The following is a 23,691-nucleotide window of genomic DNA, read 5'->3' on the forward strand; positions in this document are numbered from 1 at the left end:
TCACTGTTAGCAGGCAAGGACCTGACTGCTGCCCGAACGCAGCCTTCTGCTGGGACAGAGTTAACAGCCGCTCACGGTCCTCTTGCCTGAGACTGGCCCCATGCCGCACTGATCTGCACGTCTGTCCTCTGCCGCCAGACAGCACCAGGACTGCACTCCGCAAGCTCACGGGCACCATCCCGGTGCAGAGCTCCCACCTCCCGCTTTCCCAGTGGGAAGGGAGGGAATAACTCCAACCCCAAGGCAAGTCCTGCACAGAGGTGAACAAGTCAGTCTGCAGCCAGGAAGCCCCGGAGCCACTGGTCTGAGGGAGCCCCACACCAGCTGCTCTAGAAGCTTGGGGAAGCCAGCGGTCAGCGGCACTGGCCAACGCAGCCTCCCACTGCTGGGAGTTGGGCGGCCTGTTCCCCGCCCCGTCGTATGCAGCCTCCCACTGCTGGGAGCTAGGCGACCTGTTCTTCGCCCCACACACGCTTCCCTGGCTACGAGGAGGAAAGTCTCAAGGCCAGAGGAAATACGGCTCATTAGTGACACACGAGACCCTGCCCACAGGGGGGTGACTTGGGACTACTCCAGAATGGCCCCGGAGCAGGTCTAGTCTCGCACAATGGCAGGAACGAGCGGGACAGAGACCCAGACGGGGCAGGCTGGAGACGGGAGAGGTGAAGAAAGCCTTACACTCCAGCACGAGGCGCGTGCACAGACACCAGCCCAGAGGCAGACAGACGACGGTGGAAGGTCACCGGTGGAAGCGGAGAGCTCCTGTGGGCAGGGGTACAGTACCTGACTCTGTGCTGACGGGGGGGCCACAGGCTCCAGCTAACGGCAGCAAGGCAAGAAGGGGAAAAAGGAGAAGAAAGAGGGTGAGATAAGCAAAGAATCGAAGGAAACTCATCCCAGCCAGTGACCCCAAACAGAGCAGGTGTGCGACTGCCCGGGCCAAAACCCCACATCAACATCCAACCATGCGCTGCTCAAACCAACTGCTTCCCCATGGCTCGGGGACAACCACCACCCTTGTCAGGCCAGTGGGGCATTCACTCTCCCAGCAAGGCCACTCTCAGAGCCAGCCAGCTTCTGCCCGGTACCTCGCACAGGCTTCGGCGTACACAAAGGAACTGCACGGCTGTGTCTCAACGGAGCCTGGCCTCCAAGCCAGAGCAGAAGTCGCAGCTGCCAGCTCTGCTTCCTGATGACAAAACCCCTTGGCCTAACTGCTAATCGCCTGGTACAACAAGGATGTGACGCTGGGCTGGGTCTGACCTCAGGGACTGCAGCCTGCATCACAGAGCAACCCTGCCCCGGCCCTTTAAAACCCCCATCCTGCAGGGTGAAATCCGTGGCCTGACAGCTGTCTGAGCCTTCCCCTACTGCAGGCCAGGTTGGATTTCCAAGAGCCAGTGCTGCAGAGTGGACCCAACAAAGCTAGCCCACCTCTGACTCCAGCCAGCCACCAGCCTCGCTGCTCGGCGGCCCAAAGCTCTCTCCTGGAGGAGGGTGGAGGAAGCAGGCCACCCCACTGGTAATCAATGACCCTGCTACTAATGGAACCATTCCTGGTGCTGACCATGCCCGCCCCAAGCCGGAGCCCCAGGGAGCTCACAGAAAGCTGGCGGCATTGGCCTTTCCACGGAGGGCTGCTCACCAGGGCCAGTACCAACAGGAACAAGTTTAACACTCGACTGACTGCGGACCTTACTGACTCTGGGATGCACCCGCGGGCTGCGCTGCTTGCTTGCCAGCAGCCCAACGGCCAGCCTGGAGTAAACCGAAGTGAGTAACTACAGCCGCTGTCATCCTCCTCAGGGAGTGCCGCCCGGCTCCCGGACCCAGCGTGCAATGCTCACTCACCCTCCAGCAGCAGAGGGGCCAGCAGTCCATTGGGGGCAACAGGCATGGGCTGCCCCTTGGGCACCGGAGGGGTGGCACACTTCCTCCTCCAGACTCAGAGCGCCAGCAGCCTCACCCCAGCGTTACTCTTCCATGTGTGGAGTGAGTCCGCCTGCCCACGGCCTCTCCCCGATGCTCAGGTAACTCCCACCCCAGGGAGACAGAGGAGAGGGTCCAGTGGCCCAGGACCCATGTGTCATGGAGTCCCCGGGCGATGCTCTGGAACTGCTCCCTACGAAGCCAGGCAGGACTCTGGGGAAGTCTCCTTTCTGGGAGCAGCCTGTCTGCAGGACACACAGCTCCCCCGGCTCCACCTTCCTGGGTCTGGCCTCGGAGCCTCCAGCCTCCTCTGCCCCTCCGTGCGCTTCCCACAGCCAGTCCGCCCAGGCGGGGTCCTGGGGAAGCCAGAGGGTCCTGCACCCCAACTCCGCAGCCAGACGTGACTCTCAGCCAGCCAGTAAAACAGAAGGTTTATTAGATGACAGGAACATGGTCTAAAACAGAGCTTGTAGGTGCAGAGAACAGGACCCCTCAGCTGGGTCCATTCTGGGGGGCAGTGAGCCAGACAACCACATCTGCACTTCACTCCATGTCTCAGCCAGCCCCAAACTGAAACTCTCTCCAGCCCCTCCTCCTCTGGGCTTTGTCCCTTTCCCGGGCCAGGAGGTCACCTGATTCCTTTGTTCTCCAACCCTTTAGCTCTCACCTTGCAGGGGGGAAGGGCCCAGGCCATCAGTTGCCAGGAAACAGGGTGTCGGCCATCCTCTGTGTCCAGACCCCTGCACACACCTGCCCTCTAGGGCTCTGCAACGATCATACACCCTTATCCCACTACCTAGATACTTAAAGGAAACTGAGGCACCCCCACACTATTCAGAGAAAACATTAAGAACAGTCCCGCTTCGTCACACCCTGTCGGGACATCCCCTGCTGCGCTCTGGGACACTTGCCCCACCCACCACAGGTGCAGCAGTTAGTTCACAGCAGGCAGCTGAGGCATTGGAGAGAAAGCACAGGAAGCATACGGGGGCCTCTCCTGCATGCCGTGCCAGGATGAAAGAGAAGCGCAGGCCCCTGCACACATCCTCCTATGGGCAGTAATACTGGTAAGGGATAGAAGAGGGGTGTCCTCAGAGAACAGAGCACACACAGCTCCTACCCTGCCTGCTAGACAAGCACCCCTTAACCCCTGGGCTGTGCACCCCTGGACTTGTTATTGCAGGGTAACTGGTGCTGATACATATTTTAAACAGCAGGGAAAATGGTTTTTGTGGAAGAGAATCCTGTGACCTCTGCAGCCAGGTGTGGGGGGCAAGGGAGGGATCTGATCAAACCAGGGAGTTCCAGCACATGACACTCTGTGTCTCTAAATCTGAGAGCCGAGGTGAGACGAAGTGGGACTGTTCTTAATGTTTCCTCTGAATACTGTAGGGGTGCCTCAGTTTCCCCTTGGCATTTCTTAAGTCTCTAGGGGGTGGAATAATGGGGTGTAATTGTTGAAGAGCAAAGGGCCAGTGTACATAAATGACCGGCACTCTGTCTCCTGGCAACTGATGGCCTCGGCCCTTCCCCTCTGGAGTGAAGTGCAGTGCAGACGTGGTTGTCTGGCTCTCTGCCCCCGAAAATGGACCCAGCTGAGGAGTCCTGTTGTCTGTACCTACAAGCTCTGTGTTAGACCATGTTCCTGTCGTCTAATAAACCTTCTGTTTTACTGGCAGGCTCAGAGTCCCGTCTGACTGTGAAGTTGGGGTGCAGGACCCTCTGGCTTCCCCCGCTGTGGGAAGCGCACAGAGGGGCAGAGGAGGCTGAATGCTCCGAGATCAGACCCAGGAAGGTGGAAGCCGTGTAAGCTGTGTGTCCTGCAGACAGGCTGCTCACAGAGAGGAGACTTCCCCAGAGTCCTGCTGGCTTCGTAGGGAGCAGTTCCAGAGCATCGCCCGGGGACTCGGTGACACGAGGCTTCTCGCAGAAGAGGTACAGCAGCAGTGCCCGCAACCACAGGGCTTAGAAGCTCCTGATGGCTCCCAAATGCCAAGGAGAGGTCTGAGGTGCCTTCCGGCAGCTCCCAGGCACACGGAAAAGCAAAGGGAGCCATGGGAGCACAGCCCCCAGACCTACACACACACTGGGGGCACACCGGTGCCCTCCCACACACCAGCCTGCCCACGGAGGCACTCAGAGTCAGAGCGGCTCACACACACGGGGCAGAAGCAGCGGGGAAGCCATAGCACGCGGGCTGGGAGACCTGAGCAGGTGCGTGTACACAGGTATGTAGGAATAACTCCCTGATTTACAGAAGCCATGAAGATCCTCTCCAGCCTTCTGTGAGCTTCCTCCACTGGGGTCAGCTGGGCACTGGGGCCGGCTACAGCCTAAAGGTCAAACCAGCATTAGTGTCACCCTCCGTGCCACTCACTGTCCTGAGCAAAGAAGGCAGCTGGGGAACCACCTGCTGGCAAACTACTGGGGTTCTTTGACAAAGGCAGGGCTTAGCCTCTGCAGGGCAACTCTCCAGGAGCAGGGGAGCGGGAGGAAGCTGGCCTCCTGGGGCCCTCAGAGCTGGTGACAAATGCAGAGGGAGTGTGCGTTTGCCCCCTCAGTCGCCTGCTGCTGAACAGCATGGGAGTTTGCATGCCCTGCATGCTGCAGGGACAGGGCTGGGACAAGGCTCCCTCAGGGAGGTCTCAGCTCCAAGCAGGAACTGCCCCCCAAAGCCCTTTCTCCAGGCCTTCTTCCTCTGGGAAGAGCCGTGGCAGAGCCTGCAGCCAGGACTCCCAAGGGGGATGAAGGTAGGCGCACAGCACTCACAGCTCCCATGGCAAAGGCCTCGCCATCTGTCCGGATATGGCGCACTGGCCCGCCCGCCCACCCGCACAGGGCACCGAGGGGTCAGAGCTTGCAACGCGCTCCACCAACACCACGAATGAGCTGGGGTTAGCCCTGCTGAGCTCTCACGCTCACCACGCGGCCCGGGGGTCAGCAGGGCTCCTCTTCACTACCAAGGGCTCCACGGCCCTGAGTCCCTGCGTGGGGATCCAACCTGCGGGCTGAGCAGAGGGGACGCTGGACTGGCCCCCCACTAGAAGAGGCGTGGGTTTGCTGCTGTGCTTGGCAGCCACTAAGGGCAAGGAGGAAGGGAGGGGGCTGATCCAGCGCTCCCAAAATAGAGAACACAGCTCCCTCCCTCAGCAGCGTTCACCCAGCCCGAGGGGCCCGTGGGGGCAGGGTACGGCCAGTCACACCCGGAGAACCAGCACCCAAAAGCTCAGGCCCCGAGGAGGAGGGTGAGTGGGTATGTGGGGGAGAGGGGTTTGGGGAGGGGGTTCTTTAATACCGCCGTCTCCACTGGTTCCTGTAGCAAGTCAGACTTGAACCAGGCTAGCAGCTCCCAGGCCAAGGCCCATGGCGCTCAGGGCTCCATTTAACAGCTGCATAGCAAAGGCTTCTGCAGGTTCCCACAGAGTCTGCGCGTGCTCGAGGGCAGCAATACCAGAGCCAAGGGACTGCGCTCGCAAGCAGCGACGCTTCCGCAGAGCCTGACCAGGCAGGCCGGGGCCCGGCACACCTGCCCTCCGGGGCAGAGGCTGGAGCCAGGCACAAGAGCTGCCAGGCACAAGAGCTGCCAGCCAAAGATCTTGGCTCTCTGGCCATGTTTCACCAAAGCAACTGTCCCAGGAACACTCTAGTTACTGGAGGGGTGGGGGTGGGGGGGAGAGACTCGGATCGTACGGAGCAAGGGATGGCATCCCCCCAACAAGAGTGTGCCCCGGGAAAACCAGCAGCACCCAGCTGATAGCGGAGCACTCCCAGGAGCAGGCTACTTCTCAGCCATTCACAAGGAGGGTTTGATTCCCCACTGACCACAGTCCCTTGCCGCCCCCATCCCCAGCTGCCACTGGAGTCAGTCGAGTGCCCTTTTAAACCTACGCCCAGTGGATACACGTCCAGCCCTCCCCGCCCTGGCACGGCCACCGCCAGGCTGGCACACTCTGCGCCACCCAGCCGAGTCACACTGGGGCACAGTTCTGTACTCCTCAACTAAGAGCTTAGCCAGCTACCGTCTCAGTGACACTGCTCAATGATGGTCACGGGGCTTTCACGGCCACCGACCTCCCCTGTCCCCAGCTCCCCAACCCAGCAGCTCACCTGCTGGGGGGATCCCTCTGTGGCTCCTGGGGGAGGCAGCTGCTTCTCTGCTGGCTGGGGTTTCTCCGTGGAGCGAGCCGGGTCAGACAGAGACAGGGAAGCTGATTGACTTGGGTTTGTCCTTAGGAATCCCGGTAAGGAGACCAAGCGAGGTTCCACCCCACAACGCCCGGCCCCACATACGCTGCACAGCACACATCAGGCCTGCAGACTAATGAACGTTTCACACCACACCGGGCTAGCCTCAAAGGGCCAGGAAGGGGCATGTGGTTAGGACGCTGGGCTGGCATGCAGGAGACACAGGTCAGGTTCCTGGGGCTGAGGGCTCATGGCGGCACGAACAACAGGGCAAAGGCCTCAACACCTTGGGCAGGAAGCAGCACCTGGTTCTGCAGCGCCCCCTCCTGTCACTCTGGGAGTGGTGATGATGGCTCTGAGAGGGACTGAGGAACCGACTCCCAGACCTTGAGAAATGAACAGCATCTGCAAGAGGTTCCCAGGAAGCCCTGTGGGTGGCAGGGGTGTGCTGCTCAGAGCAAAGGGGAAATACTAACTATCCCTGGTTTGGAGCAGCTGGGGCACCAGCGTCCTGCCCAGAGGAAGCCTGCATCCAACGTGGGAGCCTGCTCTGCGAGCCCCCACTAATGCAGCGCCCTGAGCAGGCTGCTTGGCAACGAAGGATTGAGCTCTGTCCCTAAAACACAACCCCAAGACTCGCTACCAAACAGAGCTGGGAGGGGAAGATCACCGCTGACTGCTGCTGGACCCTATGACCTGCCCAGCAGCCAAAGGGGCTCCCATTGCTGAGCAGCCGCAGGTCTCCTCCTCCAGCCCTGGCCCGCAGGCTAACAGGAGCAAGCCTATGTGTTGGAACAGGTCCAGCAGCACTGACCCAGGAGGAGCAGCACCGGCACGGGGCTGGGAACGCACAGTAAGTTACGGTGAGCAGCTCACGCCATGCACCGTCACCAGACGGCTCCAAGTGGCCCGTCCTAGCACTCCTGCGAGGAAAAGCCATGCACTTCTTCAGCTAGGCACAAAGCGTATGATCAGAGCCTGGATGTGTGCTGTCATGGACACCACGCTCAGCTCCGCAGCACTCACAGGCAGTGTTAGGAGTGACAGGCCCAGACCACACACCGGTGCCATGCATCACCGGTCTAGACTGCACACACTCATGTGTACCTTGGCTTGCCCCGGAGCAGCTGCTTTCTGAGGTGCCACGTGTGTTGGCTCCACCATCTGCTCTTGTTTTGTTTTGGGGTCTGGGGTGGCTACTGGCCCTTCCTCCTCTGCAGGAGATGGGGAGCCAGGCTTCTCGGGTTCCTTCCCCACTGGGGGTGTCTTCGGCTCAGGAGGTTTCTCCTCCTCCTGCTTCTCCACTGGCCTGAGGCGAGGCCTGTGCTGTTTGGTTTTGCCTCGGGACATCAGGCTTCTCAGACCCACCGAGATCTCATCCTTTGGGCCAGGCTCCTTGGGCTCCGACTTTGGGGAGGACGCAGGCAATGGAGGCGGACACACCACCCTCGGTGGCGCCTTCTCTTCCTTCTTGGCTGGCGAAGCTGGCTCAGGAGACTTCACGTCCCTCCCCAGCTCCTTGGTGCTGCCAGAGGCCTCGCCAGGCAGGACTTTGCGCACCACCTTCCGTACCACCCTCACCACTCTCTTCCTGGACAAGCCCTGGCTCTCCTCTCCCAGCGGCTCAGGCTGGGCCAGTGAGCCAGGCCTGGATCCTTCCAGGCCGTTCATGGTCTGGGCAGGTGTGTGGGAGTGAGGCTGGTTATCGCCGTTGAGCAGAGGCTCTGGGCTCTTCACTCTCTCTGGAGGCTCTGGGCTTCGGGGAGCGGGTGGCTCGTCTTCCCCTGCATTTGGATTTTCTGACTACAGTTACAAATACATGACCACATTACAGGAGGACATCCCCTTACCACCACACCCACACCCACATGCACACACGCACACAGAGCGGGAGAGAGGACACACAGAAACCTCCCTTCAGCAGCTAACCCAGCTCCAGCCTCCCCTGCCAACCCCGTCAGTGGATCCACATCACAAGTGACACAGACACAGGAGAAGAGTGTTCTGGGCTCCATCCTGCGCCCACTGCCATCAGCACCAGTTCTGCCATGGCTGCAATGGGCACAGGACCGGGCCATGGAGCTACAGATGCTTTGTTTAGTGTTCACAGGTTTCCCAGGCCAGGACAAGCTCGTTCTGAGACCTCGCCACGTGACACGGCTTACGAAGAGCACCGGTAACAAAGCTGCACCCCTCACGGAGTCCAGACCAGCCACTGCTCTGCAGGGCGCTCCGCAAAGACGGGTTTGGAAAAGGAGCCATGGTGGATGGCTCTCTTCATGCACTACTGCTTTGAGCTCTAGCACCAGGGCTAACGGAAACACTCCCAGAAAGTTTCACTACAGCTCCAGGTCCAGGCAGGAGACGATGATGTCAGTGTGCGACCCTACCTGCTGGAGTGTCTACCACCACAATGCTGGGGGACACCTGAACTTGCAGGTCCAAACTCCACCTCCGTGCAACTGGGGAGAGGGGCACCCGCAGCACAGGGGATGGAGGACAGTTGGTCCCCACCTCCTGCAAGGGCCAGTCCGGTGGGGGGTGGGGGAGAAACCTCTCCCTGCACTATAACTGGAAGAGACAACACCTCCCACCTGTGCCTAGACCGGCAGAGCTCCCCCACTCTGGGCTCAGCTGCTCAAAGCCCCAGGTACAGATGGCTGCGGCTCCTGTCTCCACCACGTCAGCATGCAGGGTGCACACACAAGTCCTGCACTGGTTGTGGGACTCCTCTCAGAGGTTTACGCTGCTGCTAGACTCCAGCGGGACCAGCCCAAGAAGTGGACATTTGAGCTGAACATAATTAATTCAAGGCCTCCGCTGAGACTTTGCATGGTGAAGGAGGTGGCAGAGGTGGGTTCCACCCTGCCCCAACAGTCTGCAGAGAAGCAGGTGGATAAGAAGCCTGGGAGCTGCCAATTCCTTGACAAGATAGATAAACAAAGGGCTTTGAACTAAATCCTGGAGCCACGTCCTGTGGCGTCAGCTCTGCACCCCGTCGTTAGTGGTGCCTGCAGCAGAAACACCAAATTACTGAGAAACACCCCCAGGCCCAGGCCCAGAGGTCTGCTCTTCCCATCCTGCCAGGCACGAGTGGCTCTAACCCATCCTCCCACACCCAGCATGATCCAGGCTGGGAGAGACGCAAGCAGCAGTGTGTCATAGATCCTGGGCCAATTCAGATCCCACTGGGTGTCTCAGGCTGCTGCCCTAGTCCCGTCTCTGTATGCAGCTCATTTGGTGACACAGCTCGTCCTGTCCACGCCCCTCACCTGTCTCTCATACGCACCTGCCAAGACCTTTGTCTGTCACTCAGCTCTGGGCTTTTCTCCCTGTGAATGATTTACACTAATGGAGCATGTTACTGGTGACAGCGAAATGGATCCCCCAGTATGGCGCTGCCCGCGCTGCCCCTGATCGGCCAGCCCGTTTGATCTCTAGGTCTCCAGCCAGCGGCTGATACTCCGGAGAGGTAGGAACAAAGCCAGCTAGAGTCTGCGTCTGGGCTGCTACCATGCGGGGCAGCATCTCACCACCCCACTGCAGCTTTCTTTTCCCTAACTGCTGCCAGTAATGCCCCACCGCTCAAAGCTGAGGGCTCAGAAAAGCCTCTCCAGCCTTGTCCAGGAAGCTGCACTCTCCATTTAGCTTTCTCTTCAAAGGGGTGGGGGGGGGGTGAGGGGGGGGAGAGATGATCTACCTGGCCAACAGGTTTGGAACAGCAGCCGGGGTTCTGCAGCATGTTCACACACTCAGCAATTCTCCCTGCAAATCGGTGCCCCACTAACAGGGCACGCCTTGGAATTTCCTTCCCTGCTCATTTACCATCGTGTATGACGTTATTCCTCATGCAAACCACACGAGAACCTTTTATCGACCCCCAGACAATCCCATCCCCCAACGCTCCATTAAAGCCAACCCAGGAAAGAGGAGATGTGCTGAAGGTGGAAAGAGACCAGCAGGCAGCAGAGCACCTGTCTGAGTGAGCAGCCAAGCCCCCAACGGGTTAACCTTGCACAGCAGGTGGTGACAAAATCCAGGTTAAAGAGACTGGATCAGTCCCAGCCCCACCGTATGTGTCACCGCTCCTAGCCAGAGAGGGTCGCACACCGGTGAGATCTGAAGCAGAGATAAATACGTTAGACTTGCAATCTAGCCTCCTTAACACACTGCACTGCAGCACAACCTGCCTTGAGAAACACTCTGCAGCAAGTTGACCGGCAAGGCAAAGCACTCACAAAACCAGCCTCTCCGGGGGTGTCCACTGTGCACTTCACTCCCCACCACACAGGGCACTGCCCCAAGCCCCGGCAGGCAGGACAGAGGCCCACAGCAGAAGGCATTCAGAGGGAACATGGCTTATGACAGGTAAAGTGAGGCAGGTGACGGACCCCTGCTCCTCTCTTGTGCACCGTGCTGCTCTGGAGAGCAGCTCCCAAGAAAGCCAGCTCAGCTTCGCGCCCATGGGAAATGCTGTGGCATTTGCTTCTGGCTGAGCTGGATGGACCATGACTGCAAATACCTTATGGGCAAACTCCTCCCTGGCATGGAACAGGGATCCCCTGGAAAGGCAAGACGTGTCCCACGGCCCCTGGACCCGGCGGCGATCGGGTGGCCGGTCTGTGCCGAGTGGCTGCAAGCCAGCCGTCTTGTCAGCTGGGGAAGAGCAAGCACGCAGAGGAGCTCCCAAAGGGTCAGCCGGCAGCAGCCCACATGGGATCAACGTTCCCAGCGCCAGAGACGTGCCTGCTGATACCGCATCAATTGAGACGTTCGCTGATTAACGCCACTGAAGTGAGAGGTGACACGGCTGGGTGTCAGAGGGCAGCATCCCCACAGGTCCACTGTCGCAGCCTGCGCTGTGTCTGAACAGCAGGATGGCTCTCTGGACATGGGACTGGAGGAGAGGAGGCTGCACCCAGCCCAATCTGTCAGTCATGCAGATTAGTGATGATGCTGTATGGATCTTTCTGTAAAGTCACTTTTATAGCAATACAGTCCCAGCAAGACAAGCTGGGACTTTGGTAAGATTACCGCTTTACCAGCACTGTTTGTCATTTCTTTCCTCCGGAGGGGTCCCACACAGTTTTGCTAACCACCAATATACAGGAATCACTTGATCCACCTCTGGAATTCAGCCATCTCTGCGGAGGAGCCAGGCAGCTCGTGCCCACAACAACAGAGGAAAGAAAAGAAAGTTTGGTGTGGGGACAGGAGGCAGCAGAAGGACACTGACGGAGCATGTCCCAGGACCTTTACTAGCCCTGCACAGCAGAGCAAGCCCGGGCTCTCAAGGGTGCATGTGAAAGACCATCCCAATAACTTGCCACCACTCCACGGATAAGCCTGGCGAGGAGCACAGAGCAACCCTGCTGGGAGGTGAACCACGCTTCTGAGCCTTAGTGCAACAACCAGCCATCCCCTCAAGTCAGCTGATGCCCCCTTCTTCAGCTCCACCCTCATTAGCACAGAGAGATCTGCCCCCAGGCCCTGGGGGTCAGCATCCTACAGGCAGAATGACACGACAACCTGCTCAGCGACCACTTCTGCCTGCATCTCATGCTCAGCCAATCAAATCCCGTTCTACTTCCATCCTGTCTCCGAGGTAACCAGCCGCAGCCACAGAATCACACTCCCTGACCCCCAATAAGCAAGGCACTAGGTGAGGGGTGCAGGCTGGCCCGATGGCTCAGAGCAGCACGTGGCAGGGCAGCCTGGGCACCACCACATGGGATTCACCCCAGAACCACTGCAGAGCCTCTCTGACCTACCCAGGGTTGTGAAAAGCTGCCCCCAGAGGGAGCTGCACCCAGCTCTGGAGTATCCGGGCGATGCTCTGGAACTGCTCCCTACGAAGCCAGGCAGGACTCTGGGGAAGTCTCCTTTCTGGGAGCAGCCTGTCTGCAGGACACACAGCTCACACAGCTTCCACCTTCCTGGGTCTGGCCTCGGAGCATTCAGCCTCCTCTGCCCCTCCGTGCGCTTCCCACAGCGAGTCCGCCCAGGCAGGGCTCCTGAGGAAGCCAGAGGGTCCTGCCCCCCAACTCCACAGTCAGACGGGACTCTCAGCCAGCCAGTAAAACAGAAGGTTTATTAGACGACAGGAACATGGTCTAAAACAGAGCTTATAGGTGCAGAGAACAGGACCCCTCAGCTGGGTCCATTTTGGGGGGCAGTGAACCAGACAACCACGTCTGCCCTTCACTCCATGTCTCAGCCAGCCCCAAACTGAAACTCCTTCCAGCCTCCTCCTCTGGGCTTTGTCCCTTTCCCGGGCCAGGAGGTCACCGGATTCCTTTGTTCTCCAACCCTTTAGCTCTCACCATCTCATCAGTTGCCAGGAAACAGGGTGTCGGCCATTCTCTGTGTCCAGACCCCTGCACATACCTGCCCTCTAGGGCTCTGCAAGGATCATACACCCTTACCCCACCCCCTAGATACTTAAGAACTGCACAGAGGAAACTGAGGCACCCCCACACTATTCAGAGGAACCATTAAGAACAGTCCCACTTTGTCACACCAGCCCACTGGGCCTGGGAACAGCAGCTTCCTCCTCACTGGAGGAATCGCGCCCTCTGAAAGGAAAAACAGCAGCAGCAGCTTTGCTGAACCAGAGGCTCACCACCTTGGGTGGGTAACGTCCCAGAGCCAGAAGCAGCACGCCACCCTGGGGCCACCTCTTTGATGCCAGCAGTGCTAGTACCAGCCCGAAGCGCAAACTGCCTGTTAAGCAGAGTTGGCCCGGTACCTGCCGTCAATGGCCTTTGGGTCTCAGAGGAGGTTGTCTGGGCCTGTGAGTTAGCACAAGTAGGATGCAACACTCAAAGCTAGCCCCCCGATCCCACACTTACTGCCCCATCCTCTTTCCCAGTTCTTTTCACAGATAAAAGTTTGTCCTCATCCTTAACCTGGGGGATAAACAGAGAAGAGGGGCACATTTCAGCCAGAACTCTCAAAGGGACTTCCAGACTCTCTCTCACACACACTTTCATCTAGCACTTTGAGCACACGAGCGTGGCTGAGATCAGAGCTGGGGGGTGGTGCGGCTGCTTCCAGAGACTTCGGCTTAGGCTGCTCCCATTCTTGTGCAATTCACTGTTGCGACCACAAGAGTTCAAGCAGAAGCAGGACCTCCGGAACTCACCACTGCAGGACGCTGGGGCAAACAGCTTAGTAAGGTTCAAAGATGACAAGAGTTATGAAACCAAGAGTAGCATTAGCAGATATATTAGCATGAAGAAAGTTACAAGGACGACTGATACTCATGCTTCAGAGCAAATAGGGGTTGCTTGTGGGGCTTAGGAAACAACAGCCACCCAAGGGACACCATTAGACAATGGAGTGTGTTATGGGGGAACTTTTGTGCCTTCCTCTGAAGTATGAGGCATAGGCCACGGCAAAGCCAGGGACCCTGAAGGTGCATTCAGTACACAGTAAAGCTTATGGCTTCCCTTACATTCACAAGCATTGGAAACGAATGCAAAAAATGTTTCCCAATTATTTCAAAATCAAAAACCTCACCAAGCCTGCTGAGGGGGAGAAAGCAGAGATGACACTGAAACACTCCTCCTGCATGGCTTTGTAACGCCACTCCGCCTAGGAGGCTCAGCTGCCCTAGGTCAGCTACATGCCAACATGCTCCATAGCTCACAGCAGCTAAGCTCCGTCAAACAGGAGGGACTGAATTTGCAGTTGGTGACCTGGCTGGCAACTAAAGCCCCGTTTCCCCTCCCCAGGAGGGTTTCTATCTTTCTGCTTGTTACTCAGTTTAGCTCTGACAACTGAGCTAAACTGAGTAACAAATGAAAAGCCAAGTGCTCAGATAAGGAAAGTGACCTGGCTTCTCATGAGGTGCCCCTGCTCGTACCACATCAGACAACAGACTGCATGTTAAACGTCATCAGCTAATCTCTCCAGCAGCCGGCCTTTTAGGAAGCGCTGGTGAATACAAGCGCACGCCTTCGCCCACCCTGGAAAATTCCAGGGAAAGCAAGCGGTGACCAGGGCTTCTTTAAACCTGGCAGTGCTCTGAAAAGGCCTCTCTACAACGGATGACAGACTAATAGGGAAGAGATTTTCCTTGGCCTGTGTGGTTGTGCCCTGCGCTGCGTTAGCAACAAGGGGTCCCCGGCAGCAGGAAGCACAGAAACTCCCCAGTCACTAGCTGATCTCTAGTCAGGGCAAGCCATCGCCCAAGATACGCCATCTTAACTGGGAACCCAATTACGGGCCTGATCCAAAGTTCACTGAAAACCATGGAGCAACTCCCATGGACTTCACTGGTTCTAGGATCAGACCCTAAGAGAGGCCATTAGAACAGAAAGCAGTGGGAGAAACCTTCACATGAAATACAGTATGAGAGTTACAGAGTCAATAGTCCCTGCATTCAGCTGTTTCTCCTTGAAGCCTACCTAACCCCTGTGCCCTGGCTGAATGCATCCCCAGGAAGTGGGATTTCAGCTATTCCCATCCCTGTTGAGCAGCATTCACAGCTGACTGCTGTCCCCCAGCTTTAGCTGAGGGAAGTACAGTCTCTCCCCCACCCCCCCATGAAGCAAATGGCAACGGTTAGAAGTAAATGTGGTTAGGAACATCTTCTGTGAAAACTGTCAGTCACAAGCGGGCCACTGGCGGCATTAGTAATTCACCCACTCAGGCCATGCATTAGTAACCTCTCCTTGGGGTAGTCCCCCAATGCCATGGTACAAGGGGGAACTCAGCCCCCCCATACACAGCTACTGTAAAACTTGGGTTTCAGGATGTAACAGGCTTCAGTGCCTCACCATTTCTCTGCTTCCAGGGCACCCAGCCTCTCAGCCAGCGAAGCCATGGCTCCCACACTGCACTCGGGCCCCCAGAGACCGGTGCTTTCCGGATCAGGAGCTATGACTACACCTTGGGAAGCTTCTCCAAAGCATTTAAACAACACCCCAAGGAGATCCCCACCCTGGAGCTCAGCAACTGCATTTAGATTCAGCTTGACTCATGGTACAAAAGAAGTCTCACAAGCTGAGGTCAGTGCACAGATGGGAATCCTTCCTCACCAGCTTGGGTTACTGCTGGCACTTGAGAGTACAGCTCAGCCCCCGCTACCCCAACAACGGCTCCTGCTGGCTTGGGCATTGCTCCTGCACATGTCACTCCAGAGCATCAAAGCCACTTCATTTGCAAGAGTGAACGACCGCACAGCAGCTGTGGGCTCTCCTCTTTGCCTCCCTGCACAGACCCCAAAGCCAAGGTTACAGTAATGTTCTTGTAGCACAGCTGGACCAGGAGCCCAGATGTTAGTGCTGCTTAACACGGGTTATTTACCAGGCAGATGTTAATGATGGGGGGGCAGCTCCCAGTTTGCTCAGTTCACAAGGGGGGAATTTGGCCCCTGTGCAGAGGACATCCCTGAAATCCCATGTCAGGCCTTGTGCTGGCCCGCTGCACTGGGGGAATTGCACCCAAGGTGAGCAGCACATTGCACCAGGCAGAAACTTTCAAACAGCTTTTGCAAACAAGGGCCGGACATGCATGCTGCGTTGCTGTGCCCGCCCCGCCCCGCCCCCACTGCGAGCAAGGGGGGACTCCTCATCCCGAACGTTCCCCAAACTGGGCAAACTAGGAGCAGCTTCCTGGTAACATGCTGTCTGCTGGGCACACAAACTGCACAAAGGCTGAGCATGGCAGGGGCGGCAAACACAAGCGAGACTTCCCTTTTGTTCCCAGAATGCAAACCGTGAAGAGAAGGCCATGGCGACGTCACAGGGAGCTGGAACCGGGACAGCTGCCCTGACTGGGAGGAAGAGAGGGGAGAGGTGAAACTTACATTCAAGCGATGATCTTGCTTCTTCCTAGAGAGGAATGATGGGCCAGGCACATGGCCATTCAGCAGGGGTGCTGGGCCATGCCTGGGGTGCATACGGGAGTAAGACAGGGAAAGGGGGAAGCTCTCCAGGGAAATTTAAAACAACAAATTCTGTAAAATGAGGGATGTTACAAGACGAAGGCACGAGAACAGAGCCGGACTGAACGCTCTCACACGGGGAGAACAGCCAGTCAGAGAACCAAACCTCAGCCATGTCTCCAGACAGCAACTCGCAGCAAAGACTCGATTGGGAGATAGGAAAACAGAAGAAAACCTGTTAATTAGCCAAAAGCTGCTCCTGCCCTTGATGTTTTCAGCACCAGCTTTCCAGGAGAACAGCAGCACAAGACAAGCCCAGTCATCAGGGCTCAGCGGCTGGTATCGCTCCACGTTCCAGCAGGAACCCCGGCACTCACACGCATCTACCCCGAGGACTTACTGGGATTTAAGCAGCAACTCTAAGTAAAACATAAACACAAGGCAGATCTATACCAAGTGCCCCCATTACGCCCTCCAGGACTAGGGCAGGGTCACTGCTTCCCCTCCTGATTGGTCATGGATTGAGGGGAGAGGCGCGCAGCCTGCCAACTCTTACATACAGCTCTGGCCTTTGGCAAAGAGGAGAAATTGCGCTGTGTAAAATAGAGAGCGCAGCATTTACGCTGGCTACACAGCGGTAAGGCAAATTCCCGAGGATGCAACTCAGCCCAGAGTCCAGCAGCTCAAGAAAGTCTGGCTTCTCCAGCGCCTGGAGAGGAAACAAGCATCCTAGCTGAACTACACCCTTTCCTTTTTATCACTAACATGTGGCACCTGAAGTGTGCACAGGGCTACGCTTGCCCCAGAGAGCTCACAGCCCTGGATGTACAATACCAAGCAACACAATGGAGCGAATACACACACACACACAGGGTCACTCTCACTGATTTCCCCCACAGTACGAGCACACAGCTGATAACATGCAGCCATGCTGTGTGGCACTAGGCACCCCCAGGAGCTACACCTGTCCTGACAAGGAACCATCTCTCCATTCAAACCACAAGCACGGAAATCAACAATGGAGTAAGCTAATGCCAGCATTTTGCCCCATGGGTCCAATTACACCTGTGTCACGGAGTCCCTGGGCGATGCTCTGGAACTGCTCCCATGAAGCCAGGCAGGACTCTGGGGAAGTCTCCTTTCTGAGAGCAGCCTGTCTGCAGGACACACAGCTCACACTGCTTCCACCTCCCTGGGTCTGACCTCGGAGCATTCAGCATCCTCTGCCCCTCCGTGTGCTTCCCCCAGTGAGTCCGCTCAGGCAGGGCTCCTGGGGAAGCCAGAGGGTCCTGCACCCCAACTCCACAGACAGACAGGACTCTCAGCCAGCCAGTAAAACAGAAGTTTATTAGATGACAGGAACATGGTCTAAACCAGAGCTTATAGGTGCAGAGAACAGGACCCCTCAGCCGGGTCCATTTTGGGGGGCAGTGAGCTAGACAACCACGTCTGCCCTTCACTCCATGTCCCAGCCAGCCCCAAACTGAAACTCCCTCCAGCCCCTCCTCCTCTGGGCTTTGTCCCTTTCCTGGGCCAGGTGGTCACCTGATTCCCTTGTTCTCCAACCCTTCAGCTTTCACCTTGTGGGGGGGGAGGGGGGGAGCATCAGTTGCCAGGAAACAGGGTGTTGGCCATTCTCTGTGTCCAGACCCCTGCACACACCTGCCCTCTAGGGCTCTGCAATGATCATACACCCTTACCCCACCACCTAGATACTTAAGAACTGCCTAGGGGAAACTGAGGCACCCCCACAATATTCAGAGGAAACATTAAGAACAGTCCCACTTCGTCACACACGGAGTGTGGGGGAGTCTGGGGCCTGCACCCCTCTTCCTGGGATTCACTGTGACTCTCAGCCAGCCAGTAAAATGGAAGGTTTATTGGACAATAGGAACACAGTCTAAAACAGAGCTTGTGGGTACAACCAAGACCCCCTCAGTCAAGTCCTTCTGGGGGGGCAGGGAGCTTAGACCCTAGCCCTGGGGTTCCCTGCGTTCCACCACCCAGCACCAAACTGAAACTAAACCCCCCCAGCAGGCTCTCTCCTGCAGCCTTTGTCCACCTTCCCGGGCAGAGGTGTTACCTCCCCGTCTCCCTCCTGGCTCAGGTGATAGGCTCTCAGGTCTCCCATCCCCAGTGAAACGCCCCTGCCACATTCCCAAGTCAACAGTCCCCCCTCCCTGCCACGTCACATCTCTCCCCGCTTCGAGACTGAACTGAGCGGGGTCACTCTGACCAGTGACCTGGGGAAGTTCGGGGCCCCCTCTTTGGGACAGCGCATCCGCTATCAGGTTGGCACTTCCCTTCACATGGACCACGTCCATGTCATACTCCTGCAGGAGCAGGCTCCACCTCAGGAGATTGGCGTTGGCTCCTTTCATCTGGTGCAGCCAGGTCAGGGGAGAGTGATCGGTGTACACGGTGACGTGCTGCCCGAAGACATAGGGCTCTAGTTTCTTGAGGGCCCACACCATGGCCAGGCACTCCTTCTCGATGGCCGCGTAGTGTTGCTCCCGGGGTAGCAGCTTCTTGCTCAGGTACACGATGGGGCGTCTCTCCCCCTTTTCATCCTCCTGCATTAATACCGCCCCCAGTCCCGTGTCTGAGGCGTCAGTGAACACCATAAAGGGTTTGTCAAAGTCTGGGTTTACCAGAACTGGGCCACTGACCAGAGCCTCCTTCAGTGCCCGGAAAGCCTCCTGGCACTGCTCGGTCCAGACCACCTTGTCTGGCTTCCCCTTCTTGCATAGCTCGGTGATGGGGGTGGCTATGACGCTAAAGCGGGGCACAAACCTTCGATAGTATCCTGCCAACCCAATAAAGGCTTGGACCTGCTTTTTGGTGTGGGGAGCGGGCCAGTCTCTGACCACCTCCACCTTAGCTGGTTCCGGCTTTAGGCGGCCGCTCCCCACCCGATGGCCCAGGTAAGATACTTCAGCCATCCCCACCTTGCACTTCTCCGCTTTTACTGTCAGCCCAGCCCCCTAGAGTCGGTCCAGCACTTGTCTAACCTGGGACACGTGGTCCTCCCAGGTCTGGCTAAAGACACAGATGTCATCAATATACGCCACGGCAAAACTCTCCATCCCCCTCAGTAGCTGATCCACCAGGCGCTGGAAGGTGGCCGGCGCTCCCTTGAGGCCGAAAGGCAGAGTCAGGAACTCGTAGAGCCCCAGAGGGGTGATAAAGGCCGATTTCAGCCGGGCATCTGCATCCAGCGGCACTTGCCAGTAGCCCTTTGTAAGGTCCATGGTGGTAAGGTATCGAGCTCCTCCCAATTTGTCTAGGAGCTCATCAGGCCTGGGCACGGGGTAGGCATCAGATACAGTGATGGCATTGAGCTTCCGATAGTCCACACAGAACCGGACCGACCCGTCCTTTTTGGGGACCAGCACCACTGGCGAGGCCCAAGGGCTGGCAGATGGCTAGATCACCCCCAAAGCCAGCATGTCCCTGACCTCTCTTTCCAAGTCCTGAGCAGTTTTCCCTGTGACTCGGAAGGGGGAGCATCTTATCGGCGGGTGCGACACTGTCTGCACCCGGTGGACAGTCAGATTAGTGCGTCCAGGCTGGTTGGAAAACAACTGTCGGTACAGATGCAGCACCCCCCTGACCTCAGCTTGCTGGGCAGGGGTTAGCTGATCCAAGAGGGGAATTGTTTCCAGGGATGAACCAGCTCTGGTCCCAGGGAATAGATCTACTAAAGGGTCATCTCCCTGTTCCTCCCAATGTCCACACACGGCCAACACCACATTCCCCCTGGCATAGTATGGCTTCATCATATTCACATGGTACACCCGGCGGTGGTGCGCCCGGTTAGACAGCACCACCACATAGTTTACCTCATTGAGCTGCTTGACAACCTTGAAAGGGCCCTCCCAGGCGGCCTGTAGTTTGTTCTTTCTCACAGGGATGAGAACCATCACCTGATCCCCGGTGGTGTAGGCATGGGCCCGCGCCCTGAGGTCATACCAGACCTTCTGCTTCTTCTGGGCTCTGGCCAGATTCTCCCTGGCCAGGCCCATGAGTTCAGCCAGTCTCTCTCGGAAGGTCAGGACATACTCCACCACTGACTCTCCTTTGGGAGTGGCCTTCCCCTCCCACTCGTCTCTCATCATGTCCAGGGGGCCCCTCACCCTCCTTCCATATAACAGTTCGAAAGGCGAAAATCCAGTAGACTCCTGGGGCACCTCCCTGTACGCGAACAGCAGGTGAGGTAAGTACTTGTTCCAATCCTGCGGGTGCTAGTTCATAAAGGTTTTCAGCATTATCTTTAGGGTCCCATTGAACCTCTCCACCAGCCCATTGGACTGGGGGTGATAAGCTGAGGCCCAGTTGTGCCGGACCCCACATTTCTCCCACAAGCACCAGAGCAGGGCCGACATGAAGTTGGACCCTTGGTCTGTCAAGACTTCCTTGGGGAACCCCACGCAGCTGAAAATGGTCAGGAGCGCATCTGCCACGGTGTCTGCTTCAATGGAAGCTAAGGGCACTGCCTCGGGGTAGCGGGTGGCAAAATCTACCACCACCAGAATGTATTTCTTCCCCTACCGGGTCGTCTTGCTCAGAGGTCCCACTATGTCCATGGTCACCTTCTGGAAAGGTTCCTCTATGATGGGCAAAGGTCTCAAAGGCACTTTCCCCTTGTCCCGGGCCTTCCCCACCCTCTGACAGGGATCACAGGATCGGCCATACTGCCGGACAGTGGTAAAGACCCCAGGCCAGTAAAAGTTCTGTAGCAACCTCTGCCGGGTGCGCCGGATTCCCTGGTGCCCTGAGAGGGGGATGTCATGGGCCAGGTACAGGAGCTTGCGGCGATACTTCTGGGGGACGACCAGCTGCCTCCTGATCCCACAGGACTCTACTTCCCTTGTGGGAGCCCATTCTCGGTACAGGAAACCCTTCTCCCACAGGAACCTCTCCTGGCAACCTCTCCTCCTGGTCCGTACCACACTGAGGTCGGCCAGGTCCCTGAGCTTCTGCAAGGAGGGATCTTTCTGCAACTCGGCCTGGAACCCAGCGGCTGGGGAAGGGATGGGGACCGCTTCCCTCTCATTGGCCGGGTCTGAGGACACAACCTCTCTGAGCCATGCCTCTTGGCGCTCCCTCCCCACCAGGGTAGGGTCCTGCGCCTCCGGTGTGGTACCCACCCCAAGGTTGGGACGCAGTGCCCCTTGCCGGCTCTGGCTATGGGTCACAACCAGGGCGGTCTGGGGCTTGCTTGGCGATTTAGGTCCCCCCCATCAAAACCTCAGTGGGCAAATGGTGGTGCACCCCCACATCCTTGGGGCCCTCCTTGCCCCCCATTTCAGGTGTACCCTTGCCACGAGCACCTTGAATGGGGTCCCACCCACCCCCGTCAGGGTCAGGTAGGTGTTGGGCACCACCCGATCTGGGGCCACCACCTCGGGCCGGGCCAGCGTCACCTCCGCGCCCATATCCCAGTATCCATTGACCTTCCTCCCATCCACCTCCAGGGGAGCAAGGCACTCTCTCCGGAGGGACAGCCCCGCGCCCACCCTGTAAACCGAGCACCCTGAGTCCAGAGCCTCCAGCCCTCTGGCGGAGCTGGCCTGGGGTATTCTTCCCTCCGGGGCAGGTGGTAAACTGGTAGCCCCCCTTTCCTGGGTCGTCTGCCCCTCGTCCAGCTGGGTCCCTACCCAGTTAACCCTGGGTAGGTTGGGTCTGCTCAGTCTGTCCCTGAGCCTGGGGCACTGGGTCCGTACGTGGCCTCTCTGGCCACAGTGATAGCAGCTCAGATCACGTTGGTCCCCTCGAGCGGATCGGATGGTCCTGACGCCAGGCGTTCCCCTTGGGAGGGGGTTCTCCCTATTTCCCCGCTGGGAGGTCCCATGGTGACTCTGCATTGGGGGGGGGGGGCTGTTCTTTTGGGACTCCTCCCTGTTACCCCCTGTCCGACTGTTCACAAACTCGTCGGCCAGCTGCCCTGCATGCTGGGGGTTCTCTAGCTTTTTGTCCACCAGCCACAGCCTCAGGTCGGAAGGGCACTGTTCATACAGTTGCTCCAGTACGATTAGGTCAAGCAGGTCCTCTTTAGCTCGGGCCCCAGCTGTCCACTTGCGGGCATATCCCTGCATCCGGTTGACCAGTTGTAGGTAGGTGACCTCAGGCGTTTTACGCCGACTCCGGAACCTTCTTCGGTACATCTCGGGGGTCAGCCCAAACTCACGGAGCAGGGCCTGTTTGAACAGTTCGTAGTCCCCTGCCTCCGCCCCTGTCATTCGGCTGTACACCTCCACGGCTTTGGGGTCCAGTAAGGGGGTGAGAAACTGGAGCCTGTCTGCAGGGTCAACCCTGTGTATCTTGCAGGCATTCTCAAAGGCCGTCAGGAAGCTATCTATGTCCTCCCCCTCCTTCCGCTGGGCCAGGAAGCACTTATGAAAGCTCCTTGCAGTCTTGGGTTCCCCCTCACTCACCGCAGCCGGGGCCCCACTGCTCCTCAGCCTGGCCAGCTCCAGTTCATGAGGACGTTGCTTCTCCTTCTCCTCATGCTGACACTGCTTTTCAGGATCCTCCAGCTCCCTCATTTTCATCTCCCTCTCCCATTCCAGCCGCCTCCGCTCCAGGGATGGGGAGCTCTTCTGGGAGAATCCCCTGCTGGCTGCCAGGGTCAGGGTGCCCTCGGTATTCGCTGGGCTTCCCCTAACCCCTCCCCCAGGCCTAGGTAGGAAGGGTCTTGGGATGTCCTCGGGGGCAGTCTGACCCCTCCCAGCCCGGTCAGGCCCCAGGGCCCATGCTGCGTCCGCCGGGCAGCTTCTCTCAGGGACAGGGATCGGGTCATCCAAGCGATCCCTCTCCTCCAGCTGGGCAATCAGCTGTTCCTTGGTGGACCTCCCATTGCACAGCCCCCTCTGCTTGCACAGCTCCACCAGGTCACTCTTAAGGCGTTTAGCGTACATCTCCCTGCTGGCCACTCGCAGGCTGGGCAGCTTTCCACGGTTTCCAGGAAGAACCCCGAGGGTGCCAGTCCTTGAGGTCACCACCTCTTTGCCAGGGTCGAGCTGCAGACTCCTCCGCCCCTGGGACCGCTCGCTGCAATCCCCCCGGGGGACCCTGTTACTGCGAAAGTCCTTCTCTCTGGTCACGCACTCCCAGGGGTTAACCGTCTCTCTGAATCTTCAGCATGCCTGGTCCCCGTCAATCCCCCTTCGTTTTACTGTTCCCCAGTCACTTACTGCAGGAAGCGCCGTTCACGGGGTGCAGTAGATCCCACCTCTGCCACCAATTGTCACAGAGTGTGGGGGAGTCCGGGGCCTGCACCCCTCTCCCAGGGATTCACTGAGACTCTCAGCCAGCCAGTAAAATGGAAGGTTTATTGGACAATAGGAACACAGTCTAAAACAGAGCTTGTGGGTACAACCAGGACCCCTCAGTCAAGTCCTTCTGGGGGGGCAGGGAGCTTAGACCGCAGCTCTGGGGTTCCCTGTGTTCCACCACCTAGCACCAAACTGAAACTAAACCCCCCCAGCAGGCTCTCTCCTGCAGCCTTTGTCCACCTTCCCGGGCAGAGCAGAGGTGTTACCTCCCCGTCCCCCTCCTGGCTCAGGTGACAGGCTCTCAGGTCTCCCATCCCCAGTGAAACGCCCCCGCCCTGCTGCGTCACAACCTGCACTGCAGGTGCGGATGGAAGCCTGAAAGGCTCAGCCAGCCTGCCTGACGGATGA

General features: G+C 58.0%; 1 protein-coding gene across 6 annotated transcripts in view; it reads right to left on the reverse strand.

Annotated features, from left to right (window-relative positions):
• Positions 1-23,691, reverse strand: part of MYO18A (myosin XVIIIA) — a 141,163-nt gene that overhangs the window by 66,685 nt on the left and 50,787 nt on the right. For 2 of the 6 annotated variants that reach the window (XM_077836366.1, XM_077836365.1), the window contains exons 3-5: positions 12,966-13,022; positions 4,185-4,262; positions 784-819 (exon numbers count right to left, since the gene is read on the reverse strand). The exons of 2 other annotated variants lie outside the window; for them this stretch is intronic. In XM_077836366.1, the coding sequence (XP_077692492.1) occupies positions 784-819; positions 4,185-4,262; positions 12,966-13,022 (171 nt within the window). The remainder of the gene's footprint in view (positions 1-783; positions 820-4,184; positions 4,263-12,965; positions 13,023-23,691) is intronic. 2 more of the 6 variants (XM_077836371.1, XM_077836367.1) reach the window with 1 other exon arrangement.

Source organism: Eretmochelys imbricata, chromosome 17 (genome assembly GCF_965152235.1).
Source record: "Eretmochelys imbricata isolate rEreImb1 chromosome 17, rEreImb1.hap1, whole genome shotgun sequence".
NCBI classification, from domain to species: domain Eukaryota; kingdom Metazoa; phylum Chordata; order Testudines; family Cheloniidae; genus Eretmochelys; species Eretmochelys imbricata.